This window comes from Cydia fagiglandana, chromosome 2 (assembly GCF_963556715.1).
Source record: "Cydia fagiglandana chromosome 2, ilCydFagi1.1, whole genome shotgun sequence".
NCBI classification, from domain to species: Eukaryota; Metazoa; Arthropoda; class Insecta; order Lepidoptera; family Tortricidae; genus Cydia; species Cydia fagiglandana.
Genome location: NC_085933.1, coordinates 1,170,995 through 1,191,195, shown reverse-complemented (window position 1 = coordinate 1,191,195; position 20,201 = coordinate 1,170,995). Strand labels below are relative to the sequence as shown.

At 40.5% G+C, this 20,201-nt stretch overlaps 2 protein-coding genes across 2 annotated transcripts in view; both read left to right on the top strand.

Moving 5' to 3' along the window:
- Positions 1-20,201, top strand: part of LOC134673879 (scavenger receptor class B member 1-like) — a 353,882-nt gene that overhangs the window by 138,172 nt on the left and 195,509 nt on the right. The window lies entirely within an intron of this gene.
- Positions 1-20,201, top strand: part of LOC134672207 (protogenin-like) — a 169,756-nt gene that overhangs the window by 114,300 nt on the left and 35,255 nt on the right. The window contains exons 4-8 of the mRNA XM_063530111.1: positions 14,921-15,062; positions 15,229-15,366; positions 15,585-15,650; positions 16,704-16,890; positions 17,365-17,487. Coding sequence (XP_063386181.1) covers positions 14,921-15,062; positions 15,229-15,366; positions 15,585-15,650; positions 16,704-16,890; positions 17,365-17,487 — 656 coding nt within the window. The remainder of the gene's footprint in view (positions 1-14,920; positions 15,063-15,228; positions 15,367-15,584; positions 15,651-16,703; positions 16,891-17,364; positions 17,488-20,201) is intronic.

Below are 20,201 nucleotides of genomic sequence, written 5' to 3'. Positions count from 1 at the left end.
TTCTTGTTCGTCTTATCGGAAAATGTAACGTTTAATGCGATAAAACTGGAGTAGGGTTGTTCAGTTATACGCAATTACTTTTAATGTAATTTAACTAATTTATTTATACGGTTCTTTGAAAAAAAATCTTTTCCGTCTTTCTTTCACTTAAAATACTTAAATTAAAATCACATTAAAATGTACCATAGGTACTAGAGTTAGACAGAGAAAAGTCTGCAGCAATTTTGATAGCATACGCAGTACAAGTGTTATTTAATACGTCATAATTTCATAGGTAGTGGTTTGACGTTTAAAATAACACTTGCACTGCGTATGCTGTCAAAATCGCTGCAGGCTTTTCTTGGTCTAAGTCTATGTTTTTATCTTGTATATGGACTACACACAAAAAAAAAACTCGTGTCAAATATTCATCCATACAGTTCCGTACTTATTCATTCATAACAATCTCATAATAATTCATAATAACAAGGATCTACCTATGTAATTTTTGTGAGACATATATGGCATATGAAAATTTGGTTTTCAACTTTTTGAAGTCCGTCATACTGCAAGAACTTTCGTAATCATATACGTACAGCCAGCAGCAGAAGTTGCTAAACGGACCAGGTGTTCAAAATGATCTCGACGCGACTTTAACGTTAAGAGAATAAGAGCGTGTCAAGGTAATTTTTTGAACACCACGCCAGCTTAGCAACTACTGCTGCTGACTGTACTTCGCAAGAAGTGTACAAACGCAATCGTTACAAGCTACAAGTTCTTCTGTCGCTTCTAACTTCATATAGTTCTATAGTATACTTCGTATAGTTTACGTTCAGTGAGAGAAGGACCTGAAGCTGAACCCACGGGGCCTAAAGATCTATTCCAGTTTACAGTACTCAAATTGCAAAGTCTGGAACGTTACATGAAACATGATTGAAGTCCTGAAACAATGTAGCTCGTCCAAGTAGCCGACACCTCGCCTCCAGGGGCATTGTTGTTGGTTTATTGCCCAACTAGTTATTCCGCGGTTAAGGGTCTTGGGAATGTCGGGTCCATTTGTAAACAGTTCACTAAGCTTCTTGATTAGTGGTTCGTATTTATTACAGCCAGTATTTAATCTAATGATAAATTCGATTATATAATAAAAATCGGCTCTGCTATTGAACGTTACTTTTTAATATACATATGTGACGTCCCACGAGTAAAGGTGCCTTATGGCGGTTGACGCTTACGCTATTAATAACGCCGCTCCAATATTATTGCGGCGCTATGCGACGTAAGCGCCAGCCGCCATAAGATACCTTTTGCCGTGGAACGTCACATATATAGTTTTGATCGAAAAAATAAATTAAGTTTACGCCATATGTCATGTTATTCGTGTTATAAAATAATTAGATCCCCTTGTACTGAGATGTCTAAGTCAGAGTCAGATCAAGCTGATGCGGCAAATTTTGGCCCGATTGAAACTTTAAGATATGTCAATTAATAGATCTAGAAACCATATGGATTAGATGTGGCAGTTTCAAAAGTGACGTTGTTTGAAGAGACATCACATTTCACACTGACATATCTAATCCAGATCGTTTCTAGATCTATTAACTGACGTATCTTAGAGTTCGAATCGGGCAGTTTGATACTCGTAGCACAGAACGTGAAAGTGTTATTTTAAAGGTCATAATTTCATAGACATTTGCCGTTTATGATAACACTTCCACACTTTTTTCTGTCAACGTTGGCGTAAGGGTTAGGCGGACCTTTACTCCAAATAGGGCCCAAAGTCCAAACGCACGTTTGAGCTATTACATCATTAGTACCATTAGGCACGTGACTTGTTTTCCGAAAATACAGTCCCTAACTCCGACAGGCTGAAATCCCTGATAAAGTTACCTAAGTACAGTCAGCCTGCAATAGTAGAGGATGACAGTACGCGAGAATAGTAAAAGGCTACCAAAATATCGTCCTTAAATAGTGTAATTTCTAAAGTTCGATCTCTGTGGTGAGCGATCAGCGAGGCGTGAAGCGTTAGGGCTCCTCTACACGATGGGCCAACGCCGGCCACTCTAAGGGACGCAGCTATGCGGTAGAATGAGATTGCAATATCACTTGCTCCCTCTAACGCATAAATGCGTCCCTTGGAGTGGCCGGCGTTGGCCCATCGTGTAGAGGAGCCGTTACGTGCAGCGTTGCGTCCAGCGTCCATTAGGCTGCGGTCTGGACGCACGCGACCGGCGGCGCGGCGAGCGTCAAATCGTCGAGCGTAATGTTTGAATGACCTTGATTTAGCAATTCTTTTAAAAGTGACCGATGATTTGCTGTAACCGACCCTATTAATGAAATAGAATGCAAACGAGTAGAGGAATTGCCTGATGGTAAGCAATTACCGTCGCATGAGGACACCTGCAACATCAGACGAGTTGTAAGTGCGGTGCCGGCCTTTAAGATGGGAGTACGCTGTAAATCTAACTAAATAATATCTATTTGGCTGTCCATGGCCATCCAGTGGGGTAATGCCGTGAGTATTATGGGCACTTTTGCACCAGAAGCCATAAAGATCGGGTTTGACTAATAGTTAGATACTTTCTTTGTAATTATTTAAGAATTTTAAGATGTAAAATTCCTAATATTTAAATAAATTCTTTATTTGGAAAATTATTAAAGGGTGCCAGATACTATTATCGCGTTTTAATATCTGCTACTATTGATAGTATTGATGTCGACTGTACCATTGTCGCTGTCCCAGAAAACAAAGTTTACGACCTATTATGTGACCCGTCTCGGCAACTCGTTAAAAACTTCTGGCTTTGGATCGTACAAACTTCCATTCAAATATTATCATTATCATTGGGCGTGATCCTGATCGCGTTTAGAGTTCGCACGTTGTTTTTATGAGTTGTGTTAGGAAGATTTAGAGGTCAATTCGAACGTACTTTGATATCAAAATGATGTCATTTTGTTATCGTTCGCACGTGTATTTCGCTCGCTTGTTCGTAGATGTACTGGCTCGAGCGACACACGTACGGGCGAATGGTAACAAAGAAACATAATTTTGACATCAAAATATTAGTTGAGTTGATGTAATGTGTGTGCTGATTTCAGGTATTAATGTTTTTTAAACTGTGACTGAGAGTAGTGAGACGTACTAACATTGAATAATTTTACGGTTTAGACTCATTTGTTTTTACAACACACATACACTGCTCGCACTGTTAGTGCTTGAGAAAGGAGACCTAGGCTCTCCGAAACATGTCGCGCGAGTGACTAAAAACAAGTGAGTCTAAACCGTAAAATTATTCAATGTAATAAGAGTTATGGCCCAATTGGAACTTTAAGATACGTCAGTTAATAGATCTAGAAAAGATATGGATAAGATATGTCAGTGTCAAACAAGTGTCAAAAGCGACGTTTCTTCAAACAAAAACGTCACTTTTGACACTTGTTTGACACTGACATATCTAATCTATATCGTTTCCATATCTATTATTTGACGTATCTTAAAGTTAGAATATAGCTGTTATTGTATTGTTTTATAATAATGTATAGAAATCATGAAAGTTAAATTTATGTTAATTGATGAAAGACTGACGAGCTGATTGGTCCGGGAATGGCAAATTGACCTCATTTACGACTTACAACTCATTCGTAGAAGCCTATTGACCGCAGAACAGCGGAATGAATTCCACTTACTAATTACAAGATCAGTCCCTGACATGATTACTGATACCGTAAAATGGGGTGAGTTGGGTGAAATTTGACTTTCAAACCTCGATAAATTTTATTTTTACATGTGAAAACTGAATGGTGTACATAATAAGTGGTTCGGATGTTTGTATTTTAGTTTGTATTTTATTTTGGGTAGTTCCATTTCATAACTTTGACGATAAAGAGGAAAACCCACCTCACCCCGTAGTGCCTCGTATTTGGGGAGGGTTTTTCATACAAAGGTGATTTTGGAAGATTGTTGGAACGTTTTTTTTTTATTATGCGTATTACTATAGCCCCACTTTAAATTGGAATACATTATTTTTGTAGCAGTAGCCTTAAAATCCCTTCTCACCCCCCTCTCAAACCTTCTCTCCCCATTCATAACCCAACTCTCCCCGCGATACCTACTCACCCCGTTTTACGGTACTAATACGACTGCTGTAGAGAACGGCTATGTTCACATAGGTGTTAACCAGGGCCGTCTTAAACTAAGCTGGGGGCCTTGGGCACATAAGAATTTGGGGCCCTTTTGGAAAGTAAAGAAAGCTAATTAAACTAAAATGTTTCTACTGTGATCTTCTATTGAGTAGGGGTAAGTAATCAAATATACTGTGACTGTATGTCCTTCGGGGCCCCAAGAGGATGGGGGACCCTGGGCACGGGCCCCGTGTGCCCTTATGGTAAAGACGGTACTGGTGTTAACTAATAAACTTATAACATAATTACTGAAAATAAAAAAACCGGCCGAGTGCGAGTCGGACTCGCGCACGAAGGGTTTCGTACCATTATGCAAAAAACGGCAAAAGAATCACGTTTGTTTTATGGGAGCCCCACCTAAATATATATTTTATTCTGTTTTAATAAATCTATATTTATTTTATTCTGTTTTACTAAATCTATATTTATTTTATTCTGTTTTAATAAATATAATAAATCTGTTTTAACATAAATACATTATCTGTGAAAATTTCAACTATAGCTATCGGTTCATGAACCTGGTGACAGAGAGACCGGACAGTGGAGTCGTAGTAATAGGGTCCCGTTTTTACCCTTTAGGTACGGAACCTTGGTACAAATGTACCTATGACTTGTCAAATTGGAAAATTGGTACACATGTACCTATGACTAGTCATCAGAGTTTTTGTACAGAACTAACTATTAACAAATGTAGTAATTAATAATTTATCATAAGTCATGAATGCTCGTTTACATAACTGCCGGCGTAGCCAAGGTTACAATCGCTATCGCTTCGACAACGAAAACCATTATGTCTGGATTATGCGATGTTTATGCCATTATTGTTTCCACCTAGTCGCGATTCTACACAATATGAATTCCACGCAGCTGAAGTTTATCACGAGCGTTATTCTTCACAGTCATTATTTCATCACAGTCTTGATTCTACCTAGTAGCGATTCTACACAATATTTATTCCACACATCTGCAGTTTATCACATGCGTTATTCCTCACAGTCATTATTTCAACACAATCTTGATTCTACCTAGTAGTGATTCTACACAATATTTATTCCACACATCTGCAGTTTATCACATGCGTTATTCCTCACAGTCATTATTTCAACACAATCTTGATTCTACCTAGTAGTGATTCTACACAATATTTATTCCACACATCTGCAGTTTATCACACACAAATATATTACTATACAATCGTCGCAACTCTTATTAATGTTCGACATCGGTCACATTTCTGGTAAAAAGGCACCTTATATGAGTATTTTTTACCCGACTACGGCAACGCAAAAGGAGGGTTATGATTTTGACCGGTATGTATGTGGGTATGTATGTATGTATGTATGTATGTTCATCTGTTCCCTCATAACTTCTAAAGTACTTATTATAATTTAATAAACGATGTGTCATTCGAATCGTCTTAATCGTCCGCTGGTTATAGGCTATATGGCGTCACAAAAAAATGAACACTGCGCCCTCTACAGGTCATTAAGTCACGAACCAAAAAACTAAAATTAAGTAATGATGATGTGTTATACATCATTGGAAAGAGCTCAATTAGCACATTTCAAATATATAAATATTGTTAGCGTTTGCACCCGGCTTTGCTTGCATGCGCCAGATAAAACATTAAATTTTCGGTTAGGTGATTCGAACTATGAATCTACAAGTGCTCTGGATTCTATCCGCGTGTTACGCGACTACGGCGATACAAGAAGGTTTTTGCAAAAGAACTTTGTTTGGCCGCTATACATGGTGTTTTTTTTAATGTCCTGCAACATTTTATAACGTGAATAGGTATAGAAGTCCTGATCAGCCAAAATGTATGAAACAGTCAATTCTTTTACAAGATACGTACGTGTTCCGAAGCCGGGCACCTTCGGCGCCCTCGTACTAAAATTGTCGGGCGTAGCCCGACGTACGCGTTCCAGAGCCGGGCGCCTTCGGCGCCCTCATACTAAAAGAGTCGGGCGGAGCCCGACGTACGCGTTCCAAGGCCGGGCGCCTTCGGCGCCCTCATACTAAAAGAGTCGGGCGGAGCCCGACGTACGCGTTGCAAAGTCGGGCGCCTTCGGCGCCCTCATACTAAAAGAGTCGGGCGTAGCCCGACGTATGCGTTCCAAAGACAGTCGCCATCGGCGCCCTCATAGGCACTAAAGGAGTCGGGCGTAGCCCGATATAGGCGGCGCTCTGCGTGCATTTCTGTACTGAGGACGCCCTCGCAAAAGTAATATAAAGTGACTTCAAAAAGTTAGTAACGAAATCATGACCCCAAAATTAATTAAATAAAAAATAAGTTCAAAAACTAAAACCCGACTACTGCAAATCGCGCTCTAAAAATTATGAAACAAGATAGAATTCTTATCTAAAATATCAAGCAGAAAATATTATAAATGTTACCATTTTTTTTATATAAAGTAGAACGTAATATAATTTACTGAATTTTTTATATATTTACAGAGATTCAGAGGATAGCCGTGGTCGTATGCCACATTACTTTATAATCGTGGCATACGACCACGGCGATCCTCTGCTTGATATTTTCTGCTTGATATTTTAGATAAGAATTCTATCTTGTTTCATAATTTTTAGAGGGCGATTTGCAGTAGTCGGGTTTTAGTTTTTGAACTTATTTTTTATTTAATTAATTTTGGGGTCATGATTTCGTTACTAACTTTTTGAAGTCACTTTATATTACTTTTGCGAGGGCGTCCTCAGTACAGAAATGCACGCAGAGCGCCGCCTATATCGGGCTACGCCCGACTCCTTTAGTGCCTATGAGGGCGCCGATGGCGACTGTCTTTGGAACGCATACGTCGGGCTACGCCCGACTCTTTTAGTATGAGGGCGCCGAAGGCGCCCGACTTTGCAACGCGTACGTCGGGCTCCGCCCGACTCTTTTAGTATGAGGGCGCCGAAGGCGCCCGGCTTTGGAACGCGTACGTCGGGCTCCGCCCGACTCTTTTAGTATGAGGGCGCCGAAGGCGCCCGGCTCTGGAACGCGTACGTCGGGCTGCGCCCGACAATTTTAGTACGAGGGCGCCGAAGGTGCCCGGCTTCGGAACACGTACGTATCTTGTAAAAGAATTGACTGTTTCATACATTTTGGCTGATCAGGACTTCTATACCTATTCACGTTATAAAATGTTGCAGGACATTAAAAAAAACACCATGTATAGCGGCCAAACAAAGTTCTTTTGCAAAAACCTTCTTGTATCGCCGTAGTCGCGTAACACGCGGATAGAATCCAGAGCGCTTGTAGATTCATAGTTCGAATCACCTAACCGAAAATTTAATGTTTTATCTGGCGCATGCAAGCAAAGCCGGGTGCAAACGCTAACAATATTTATATATTTGAAATGTGCTAATTGAGCTCTTTCCAATGATGTATAACACATCATCATTACTTAATTTTAGTTTTTTGGTTCGTGACTTAATGACCTGTAGAGGGCGCAGTGTTCATTTTTTTGTGACGCCATATAGCCTATAACCAGCGGACGATTAAGACGATTCGAATGACACATCGTTTATTAAATTATAATAAGTACTTTAGAAGTTATGAGGGAACAGATGAACATACATACATACATACATACATACATACCCACATACATACCGGTCAAAATCATAACCCTCCTTTTGCGTTGCCGTAGTCGGGTAAAAAATACTCATATAAGGTGCCTTTTTACCAGAAATGTGACCGATGTCGAACATTAATAAGAGTTGCGACGATTGTATAGTAATATATTTGTGTGTGATAAACTGCAGATGTGTGGAATAAATATTGTGTAGAATCACTACTAGGTAGAATCAAGATTGTGTTGAAATAATGACTGTGAGGAATAACGCATGTGATAAACTGCAGATGTGTGGAATAAATATTGTGTAGAATCACTACTAGGTAGAATCAAGATTGTGTTGAAATAATGACTGTGAGGAATAACGCATGTGATAAACTGCAGATGTGTGGAATAAATATTGTGTAGAATCGCTACTAGGTAGAATCAAGACTGTGTTGAAATAATGACTGTGAAGAATAACGCTCGTGATAAACTTCAGCTGCGTGGAATTCATATTGTGTAGAATCGCGACTAGGTGGAAACAATAATGGCATAAACATCGCATAATCCTTATGTCTCTCTATCACACTTCCATATTAGTGCGACAGTGACAGTTGCGTTTCGATCGCTACGGAGCGTAAGCGATCGGCATCTTGGCTACGCGGCCTGTATGTATACTCGTATTATATTGTATATATAGGTATTGTATATAAAACATTCAACACGAGCCAACTATACAATTATTTATTGATTGGAAAGCTAAGTAATTGGCCCATAACTTTGATTAAGACAGCAACAGTACACAATAAGGCTCGTGCCACACGCACAACGAGCAGCGATCGTAACAGAAACATTGTACAATAAGGCTCGTGCCTCACACAAAGCGAGTAGCGATAACAAGCAAACTTTAGTGAGGATAAATAGACAGTATGTATAACTATTGTATTGTGTAACTATTTCCATACAAAAGCGCGAATATTCTAAAGGTTAATTATTGAGTAATTGGGAATTCAGTTAGGTATTGTTACAATTTCTATAACGATGCGTGTATCGACGGCGAAGTACCATGAACTCCTAACTAACATTTTTAGTGATACCTACACATTTTCATTCATTTAGTAAAAATAAATAGGAGTTCCTGGTACTTCGCCGTCGATATCAATTATCAACTCTCTTATCGCACAAATTATCACTATCATATAAAAAAATATCACTTAAGACTATTCATCATCATCGTCATATTATATCAGTCAGAGGACGTCCACTGCTGGACATAAGCCTCCCCCAAAGAGTGCCCCAATGACCGGTCTTGTGCCACCCGAGTCCAGCGGACTCCCGCGACCTTTACCCGGTCATCAGTCCATAAAGTAATAAACGAAAAAAAAAACACGTAGAAAATCCCTACCAACCAAGAAACGTTTTAAAAGGCGGTTAAAATGCGCTCGACCATAACTAAGTACTCGCGTCTACAGCGTAGCCGTAGCACCGCTACGAATATGCTACGAATTTATTGCTCACCACTAGTTATAACAAGTAGTAGCAGCATATAAAAAGTACTTACTTAGTTATCGGTAAGTAAATTGATAAAGTATTTCCGAGCATTTTCAGCAAAAAGTTTACCAGTAACTTACTTTTTTTAAGAATACCTATATAATTTAAAAAAACCGTTTTGTATCGCCGTATATATTTAGATAACATGCGAATAGAATCCTGTGCTTGTAGATTCGTAAAGTTCGAATTATCTACCCGAGAAATTAATATTAAGTAAAGCCGTATGCAAAAGCTATCAATATGTATATGTCGGGAATTGTGGGCGTATCATACTATCTGCAGCACATCAGAACCTTCAATCGTGGATGACGAGGGCCTTCAATGAAATACGTTGTTCAACTCACAATCTTTACTGCACAAGACTCATTACAAATCACAGCACGCGATACGTTTCTTATCTTAAGCAAACCAGTGGATTTAACCCAGGAGCCGCCACAGACGTCATCTTCTCCCGTTCGTTCTCATCGTGCTTCATCTGAAGATTCATTGACAGCATAACTTCAATTATTCTGGACTTCAATTGTTTTTAACAGCGCACTCTATGACGTCTTAGCGGAACTGCGTCGAACGCCACTCAGGTGTTCGCGTAACACCCTAGTTTGCTCTATTTGTCAAGGTTTGCATGATAAAACGCCTCTTGAAGGCGATAGATGGCACATTTCAGCCGTTCTCCGACACGGCCCACCTGACATTGTACGGGTCCCTCCGTACATTATCCTCCTTTGTGACTCTCACTGGTAGACTAGAGCGAAGATCAGATTTCTTCTTCTTCCAAAAGAGACTGTAGAGCGCAGTTCATCTGCACCACCACGGCGTCCTGACATTGTATGCATCACTGCATACATCTGTGGACAGAATACAACAATCTGAGGTATCTAAGCTCAATTGCTCGGCCTACCTGACCAAAGTAAGTTCTTCCATAACTTTTGAATACTGACAGGCAACTCTTTCAATAACACGCACATAGATCATTGTCGTGAATGAACAAGTTCAGCGCCACCTTCTCAATAACAGTACCAACAACTTGACTTTACAACATCTTGGTTCCAACACACAGCTAGCCTCATCGCCTGGCCGAAACCCCGCAGTTGCAGTTACGAATAGGACTGTGCCCTCCAGCACCCAGCCCTCAAACGCCCTCTGAACAACTCAGGATCCGGTTGCGATCGCCAACTCATGTGATGAACTTCTCAAATAAACTATTCTGAATGGTATCATTACTGTTAATTTGAAAGGGGTGTGAACCACGTTTTGTCTTTCATGTCAATATCATAAAACCAAATGGTTACTTAGCTATTATTATTCATGCAAAATGCTAAACTGACAGCAAAAATGACTAGTTAAGATTTCTTCAGCTTTTATGGGGTTAAAGTCACCTTTTAGGTTCTTCAAATAGAATTACGCAATTTTAACACTTTTCAACGAATACAGTTACAATTCATAAAATAATGGTACCAACTCACATGATTTCCAACCTCCAGTGACAGTCTAGAAACCAGTAAATATGCAGCTCATCTCGGTTTCTGTAAACAAACTAAGGCACCCATGTTTATGCAACCGCAGCTGCAACCCGTGCGAGACGGGAGATCTCGCAGCAACTATCTTCGTTCTTCATGGTGAACAGCAGAGGGCTGTAAACGTGTTTACTTAGATTTACCTACAATATTTACAACAATCACAACAACATTTCCACGAATATTTCACACAACATAACATAAAACGTAATTATGAAAAAACTTGATCACAATTTACAAAACATGAAATATGTCAACTGTCATTTCACTTCAAATATTTTCCATCACGATACTTCTTTATTTTCCACCAGCGCCAGCATGAGATTTCTTCATTTTCTAAGGCCTTTATAAGTCTTGAATTAAGGAATGCCAGGGATTTTCAAATTCAGGGCAGATTTTCGGGACCTTCAGTCCACCTTCATTTGGCAAATTTGAGCTTTCAAGAGGAATTCCGTAGCGAATTCCGTGTGTTCGGCCGCACTTCTGATGTCGGGAATTGTGGGCGTATCATACTATCTGCAGCACATCAGAACCTTCAATCGTGGATGACGAGGGCCTTCAATGAAATACGTTGTTCAACTCACAATCTTTACTGCACAAGACTCATTACAAATCACAGCACGCGATACGTTTCTTATCTTAAGCAAACCAGTGGATTTGACCCAGGAGCCGCCACAGACGTCATCTTCTCCCGTTCGTTCTCATCGTGCTTCATCTGAAGATTCATTGACAGCATAACTTCAATTGTTCTGGACTTCAATTGTTTTTAACAGCGCACTCTATGACGTCTTAGCGGAACTGCGTCGAACGCCACTCAGGTGTTCGCGTAACACCCTAGTTTGCTCTATTTGTCAAGGTTTGCATGATAAAACGCCTCTTGAAGGCGATAGATGGCACATTTCAGCCGTTCTCCGACATATATATTTGACATGTGCTAATTAAGCCCTTACAAATGATATAGGCAGGACACGCCATCATTACTTATTTATATTTTTTTGCTTCGTGACATTTGTTGACATTATGACCTCTAGAGGGCGCCCAGTTCATTTGTTTGTGACGTCATATAGGCTATAACCAGCGGACGATTAAGGCGATTAGAACGACTCATCGTTTGTCAAATTTTAATGAGTACTTTAGAAGTTATGAGAGAACAAATGAACATACATACCCACATACATACTGGTAAAATCTTCATCCTCCTTTTACGTTGCCGTAGTCGGGTAGAAAACATCAACTTTTTGGTTATTTCTACTTAGAATCACGAGAAAAAAGATCCTCACTCTGTAAAAATCTAAAAAAATCAAACGGCGGGGCATAACTATGGTATACATTCAATGAGTAGAAATATTTTACATTATGGTATACGTACTGGTGCTCGACGGTGACAGCAAGGTGTCATCTATTGGGCATTAGCATGTCGAGCGCTAGTACGTTTACCTTATCCAGGGAGGAAAATGGGAACTACGTTTGTATAAAGAAGCGGTCGCGGTCGTCCCCATTCCTCTTAATTCACATAACGGCGTCGGTATTTCAACTTTAACTTTATTTAATGATATTTAAGGTAATTTATTACTTTAGATTATTGGTTCGTTCATTCGTCTGTAATTAAATTTACTTAATTTTAATCCGAACCCCTGTGTAAATTTCATTCGATAGCGTGACTAGCGTTCGCGTTTGCGTTATGTCTATTTTTATATGGGATTTTGAACAGCGCGCCAAGCGGGACGTTTTAGAAACTTAAACTCCCATATGAAATGACTCAAATGACACTCGCAAACGCATACGTCACGTCGCTTACGAATGAAATTTACACAAGGGGTACAGGTATTCCGTAGAAATAAATTATACATATAAGGGCCACTTGCACCATCCCACTAACCCGCGGTTAAGCGGTTAAACCATAAATCTAGTGTCAAACTGTACTGGTAACCATGGTAACTCCAGGTTTAACCGGTTAACCCCGGGTTGGTGGAATGGTGCAAGTGGGCCTAATACAGTCTATGTCCGACCATGGGGCTTTAAATCCAGGGCTTGATTTTACTCGCTAAACTGAGCTACTTTTACTATGGGACCAACCCTAAAATTGGGGAAAAATTTTTGGCTTTTCCATAGAAAACGTCGACATCTGATCAGCCAAAATGTATGAAAAAGTGATTTTTTTCGGGATTTCGGGGTTGGTGCCATAATAAAAGTAGTTCAGTTTAGCGAGTAGAATCGGGCCCTGGATTTAAAGCCCCATGGTCAGACACACCCTGTATATATGTATATATGTACTTAATCATATTCACAAGGAAAGTCAACATAAAAGCAAAATCTAAGTAAAATCATGTCAAAAGTCTAGAACTATACCGAATTAACACTACTGTCTAGATTTCTAGAATATTATAATACCAACCTATATTATAATTTATGTTAATTAATTTCCTCTAAGGGACGCGGCGAGCCCAAATTAATACCTACATATTTGGTATCTCTTAGAAGTCTTAGAAGCCTTATAAAGAACCTGCGATTCTTTAGGTGTTGTATACGAGTAGGTACTTTGTTTAACCAGAGACACGTTAACGGTAATAAAGCAATTATTTATTCTGTGAACTTTGTCAACACGCGTGGGGCAACGTAACAAAAGAACCAATAATCTCGGAAAATGACTGCGGCCTACGTGCAGATCTATCTTGTCGTGGCGTTTGGGATGCGCAGAGGGAGGCGTTGTTTGATATCCGTGTCGTCGACACTGACGCTCCTTCTTACCTCTCACGACCCGTCACATCTGTACTAAAATCAGCTGAAGACGAAAAGCAGAGAAAATATTCCACGGCCTGTGAAATGCGACATGCAACGTTCACCCCACTTGTAACATCTGTTGACAGCGTCTATGCACCCCAAATGTCCTCCTTTATAAAACATATGGCAGAAACCATATCTCAACGGTGGAACCGTTCTCTAAGCACCATACTGGGCTGGCTGAGATGTAGGATCAGTATCGCCGTTATACGCGCCACCAGCATGTGTATCCGAGGCACACGCCACCGTTTTAAGTCGACCGCCAGGTGGCTTGGGTTCGACGACGGTGCTGCCCTTCCACACATCGATTGAAACCACTTTTCTACCCTACCCACATATGTATTACCTAACCCTTTGCCTATGTACTTATGATTGTTTTAATGTAATAAATTTTTGTTGATTATTTATTACTAGCTGTTGCCCGCGACTTCGTCCGCGTGGAATCTTATCTTCAACATTTTACATCTTTAGTACTTATAATTTTCATATCCAAGCAATGTTGAAATTAAGTACTTTTCTTTTTTAGCAAGTTGTATGAAGTTTTAAGTCAAGTGGATTTTGATGTTGGTTGCTGAAATTACTTTTCTTATATTCACATAATAGGTATATGCCCTTAATACAAAGATAACTCAAGATAATATATTATAGGCGTTCTAAACAGTAAAAAACTCACGTCCCACGTATTTATTGTATTCTGTTTTTAGTATTCGTTGTTATAGCGGCAACAGAAATACAACATCTGTGAAAATTTCAACTGCCTAGCTATGACGGTTCATGAGATACTGCCTGGTGACAGACAGACAGATGGACAGCGAATTCTTAGTAATAGGGTCCCATTTTTACCCTTCGGGTACGGAACCCTAAAAAGTGAGTCTATATTATATCCTAATCTCTGTGTCGAGTGTTATATATGTCCATTATTTACCTAGCCTCCTCGTCTCACGCCTGTACTTAATTAAACAACGCATAATTTACCAAAACTGAAAACGTAGCAAAAAACAATACCCACACGAAACCGCCTTTGTATTGTGCTGGTGAAATATGTGGGCAATTTTCTCTTTGTGAGTAACAGTATGTTTAGATTACCTAAGAGGACATTAAGGACAGGATCATGGGGAAAATTACGTAGGTATACTTACTTAATTAAAGGTTACATTCTAATTGCGTCAGCATTGCTGTCAATTGCATTGCTGCAGGTATATTAACATCAATATCTACGTCCTAGATAAGTACCTACTTACCTATACACTGGCAGACAAGGTGGATTTTTAAACCCACTCTGAGGGCCGATTCATGATCCCGTGCTGCTATGCGAAATATTTGAAATACCTACAATTTAACATAATCTTCTTTCCACAGACCTGGACAAGTTCTCCAAATACCCTGAAAACACGACGGCCCGGCGCGGACAGCCGGTCGCCATACCCTGCGTTGTCAGCTCAGCGCCGCCCGCCACCATCTCCTGGCTGAAGGATGACCAGGACCTTCCTGCTGACGACAGGTAACTACCACCAGAACCACGTTCTCCAAATACCCTGAAAACACGACGGCCCGGCGCGGACAGCCGGTGGCCCTGCCCTGCGTCGTCAGCTCAGCGCCGCCCGCCACCATCTCCTGGTTGAAGGATGACCAGGACCTTCCTGCTGACGACAGGTAACTACCACCAGAACCAAGTTCTCCAAATACCCTGAAAACACGACGGCCCGGCGCGGACAGCCGGTGGCCCTGCCCTGCGTCGTCAGCTCAGCGCCGCCCGCCACCATCTCCTGGCTGAAGGATGACCAGGACCTTCCTGCTGACGACAGGTATGTTACTGTTATTGGCACCGATTTCCGCAGTTAGCCGGCATGTATGCCATTGTACATGATTTGTAAGTCGGCTAGATTTAACCAGTCTATGAATAGTTTTATAAGTTGGTATTCATCATAGTCTAAGTATTAATGAAGTATTCAGTATAGTATAAGTATTAACTTATACTCGCAGCAACAGGTGTGATTTAATAAAGTAATTATATTTGTTTCAGATACTATATGCTGAAAGATCAGCTGCTTATTACTGAAGTGCGAGACAGTGATGCTGGTCTATACAGGTAATCATTTCTTCCCACTCACATGCAGTACCGTCTTTGCCATAAGGGCACACGGGGCCCGTGCCCAGGGCCCACAACCTCAGGGGGCCTTGAAGGACAGAACAGTAACAGCATATTTGATTACCCATAAAAAATAGAAGATCATAGTAGAAAAAGTTTAATTCGCTTTCTTTACTTTCCATAAGGGCCCCATTTCTTATACACCCAAGGGCCGCAGCATATATAGTTTAAGACAGCCTTGCTCGCATGCTTTTATTCTCTTAATAATAAAGTATTATTAAGAGAATAAAACCACTCCTTATATATAGTATAGTACCTATTACCTACTCGTATTTTGTCCTTTTTGACTTGATTTTGACAGAGTAAAAAAGAGAAGTTTTTTTTTTTTTACTTTTATATCTTTCATATTTGGTCTTTTAATTTTTGTAATTTTGGTAAAATGGAAGGTACAGGACGGGATACGGGACAAACGCTAGGAGGATGATGAGCGATGAACCTATCTTTTGATTTTCTTTGTTCTTAAATTTGCGAGCGTAATGACAGCCAACCAGCTCTTTTGATATCATGGCTTCTCATCATTTCGTCGCTTTGTTTTGCCCTTGGACCGCTCATTATTTTTGTCCTATATCTTATTACTCATTAAATGGGTGTGTTGATTTTAAACAACTCCCTCTATTAGCTAGGTACTTCTGCATACAATTACGGGACATACTCATTTACTTAATAAAATTAACGGAGCGGGGCCCGGGTTTCCGTTGCCGGGCGTCAGACCGTCAACATCTCCTGAGGATGCCTCGTAGAGAGGCGAAACACGTGTCGAGTATTGTTCTTTTGGTGGTGGTTTGTTATATTTATTTGTGTATTTATTCTTGCGGTGGGAGGGTGGAAACATTAATTGCATGTATTAAATACACAAGTAAGTATAACGGGTTAGCACTGATTGACTAACACGTTATCTTTTCGTGGATTAGCAAAGTAATATTTTTGGTTTTAATTAATATGGATTTCCGCAAAGTAACGCCAATTCTATTCACTATACTCATTTACTTCCAGATGTATAGCAACAAACTCATACGTGAACAAAACTCGGACCAGCCACGGTGGACGGCTGCACGTGGCACCATCAGAACCTCAAGCCCTGGAGTTCATGCCCACCTTCGAAGACCACCAGCTACTGGTTCCAGAAGGAGGGGATGCGGTCCTACCGTGTCCTGTCTCTGGATGGCCAAGGCCATCTGAAGTAAGCAGAAAGATTAACTATTGCGCCACTTAGGGTCCTAGCTAAATTGGTTGTTCAATACTTCCGCTATAGAATTTCCAATTTAGCAAGAACCCTAAATGGCATAACAATCCCGGGTTACCTGGTGACAGTACCTACCTCAACAAAGCTTCTCCACGCCTCGCCGATCTTGAGGTCCCCAAAGGCAGTAGAGCAAGCTCCGTCAGGTCAGAATGCTAGGAGCACTTCAGTAGGTTGTTGAGAGTCCCTGCAGATCTTGATGGTCAAGTAGCCCCAAAGCGGACTGGAGGTAAAAACGCATAATAGGGACCGTCAAAGTCTGTGTTGTTTGTTACTCTATTTCGCAACAACCGTTAGAAAGATTCGGGTGAACTTTGAAACAAAAATAGCTATCTAGATTACACATTTCGTTACTTGAGTTTTTTAATAACAAAATTAATTATTTACTTAATAATAGGACTTATTGTGATACAGGTAATCTGGGACCTGGCGGGAAAACGGGTGTACAGCGGCCCTGTGCTCGTCTTGACTAATGTAGACGTGTCACAAGACGGCGTTTATACCTGCCATGTACCAGGGCATCAGGATTTAAAGAAGGTAAGGTCATAGTTCTAGACTATCACGTAGACATGCCAGTGGGCGTGCTAGGGCTGAAATGATGACGATGATGAAACATGACACTCTTAGGCTCACTTGCACCATCCGCACCTTGCACCGGTTTAACCGGTTAACCCCGGATTAGTGGAATGGTGCAAGTGGGCCTTTGTAGGCTTAATAGTATAGCTACAACCTCAATAGCGAGCGTCAAGCGGCGCGCTTAGTGGGGCATGCAGCGTCCAAGCTCGGCCACGATATTGCCCGACTTGCGGCCGCCGCCGTCGCTAGTCACGCAATGTCCTGACTGAGCCGTCATGCTTCGAAGGGAGCTCAGCCAAACTGTGTAATGTGTGTAGCGATAACGATAGCCCACGGTATTTCCGGGACGACCTTCAAAACTTTCAGAAAAGAGTGTGCTCCCATCTTTAATGCCGGCAACGCATTATCAATCAACCTCTGGTGTTGCAGGAGTCCCGCACGCTCCGCTCGAGCGTTCACTTGGTTTGCACACAAGACCCTTGTTGCTTCCTTGGTTGCTTGGTTTGCTTGGTTTGACATACACGGTGTAACATGAGGAAACCGAATAATTTTAACCACGCATTTCTGAGGTCAAAAGAAGTAAAAAATGTAATATGAGTTAAGGTCAATTCCGCCAAAATTTTTTTTTTGTTTTGTTTTTTTTTTCACGTTTTTGAATGTATTTGTACTTAATAAATAAATGTTATTGGTAAACTTGTCACTTAAAATTGATTTTTACATTTTTTTTTCGTAAAACCCACTTTTTGCAGTGTTACTTGTCACTTTTTGACATCTATCTATAAGGATATTTAGACTACGTCCCATAGCAGCAACATCACCATCAAAAAGGCCTTTTACACTATGTAACAATAAAAACTTGTTTTTTTTTAATTAATAATATCTCTGAAAGTAGGCGAATTTCAAAAAAGTTTATACGACATTTTTGTCTCTAAATATGATCAGGAATACGCTGTTAAAATTATTCGGTTTACTCATGTTACACCGTGTATATCTATGGACAATTGGACAGGCCTTAGGGACATTAAGAATAAACATAGGTACGGTACCTGTTTCATCATTCCATGACTTTACGTGGCAAAGGCTACTGCCTAAAGTACCAAAGAACAGACTTATATCGACCGGGATCTGAACCGTGATTACCTTTTGTATTGTTTTCGAGCTCCCGATATCTTCATCTTCACGGGTTACGGATGATAGCGGGTGGGTATCAAAGTTGTGTAGACCGCGCTCGGTCAAAACAAAACAATACAAAAGATAATCACTCCATATCCCAGTCGATGTAACTCTAGTGAAACTAACCGTGAATCATTCAAAACTGTTACCAAAGAACCGTTTGTGAAGTTGAACAGCCGTCATCCCCGCTCCCCTTTGAGCGCGACTTGTAAATGATCAAAGACTTCCCTGTTCCCATTTTGCTGATTTGTATTAAATTATATATTACGAATAATGAGCTCAGGTGAACGCCCTTCCGTGTTTTTTGTATTCCTAATTTGATCAGATACCTAATTGATATTTGAAAGGTATCATTGAAATTTACAAAATTAACACATTAACACACAAAGTAACATGTTTATGTCTTAGTTTTTTACTTCCAATTTTCTGTAAAGATGTTTTGATATCAGCGATAGTTTCTTGGTTTTATCTCACCAGGATACTTGTTGAAATTATATCAGAGTATTTTTTATTTAATGAATATAAGGAAAAATCGTATTTAATAGCAATACCGATGAAATCAGCCCCGGGCGTGCGGTGAATCATAAACAACACTCGAATTGATAAATCATAAATCATAAGTACCTTGTTTTTATTTCTTTTCTATCTCTTATACCGATTATTTGGACACGTTTAAGGGCGAGGTCATGTAAAAATATTTTTGTTTATGGTCTCAAAACATTTTATTATTTAATTCACTTTTGAATTTTTGCAATAATTCTCAGTGAAACCTGTGAGATGGATTTCCACTTAATGGCTAATAATTTCTTTTTTTTTCTTTTATTTTATAAATAAATAAATATTATAGGACATTCTTACACAGATTGACTAAGTCCCACAGTAAGCTCAAGAAGGCTTGTGTTGTGGGTACTCAGACAACGATATACATATATTGTATATTGTAGCTCGGGCGATTTTCCGCAACTCGACGTCTTGCGCCTATTTTGCGTGATAGGGGGTGGGCTAGTCTTGCCAGCCCAGCTCCTCGAGGAATCCTATCAAACCTTTGATGTTGAGTAGGACCTCGGGGAGGTCACTCGGGGATCCGAGATGTTTTGCCCTGTATGGGGCCAATCCGCTGCATTCCAACACCACGTGAGAGGCTGTTTCTTCTTCCTCCATGCATCCACGGCATAGGGGACTGTCTGTGACACCTGTTATAAAAAGATGTTTGTTAAAAAGTCCATGACCTGTTATGACACTGGTTACCATACTCAGTCGAACCTTTCCTAGTTGAAGGAGCGCCCTTGTGAGCTTACCGTTCATGCTAGGCATGGCCTGCTTGGCCTGTCTGCATCCAGTTTGGTTTAGCCAGTGTTCTGTGTGTAGTTTCCCTGTACGTGCCAGCAGCATTGAGCGTACCTTACTAAACGGTATCGGGAGGATCGGTTCCGGGCCTATCGCCCCCGCACCCGATCCTTGTCTGGCGAGCTCGTCCGCGGCGTCGTTACCTCGGGATCCAC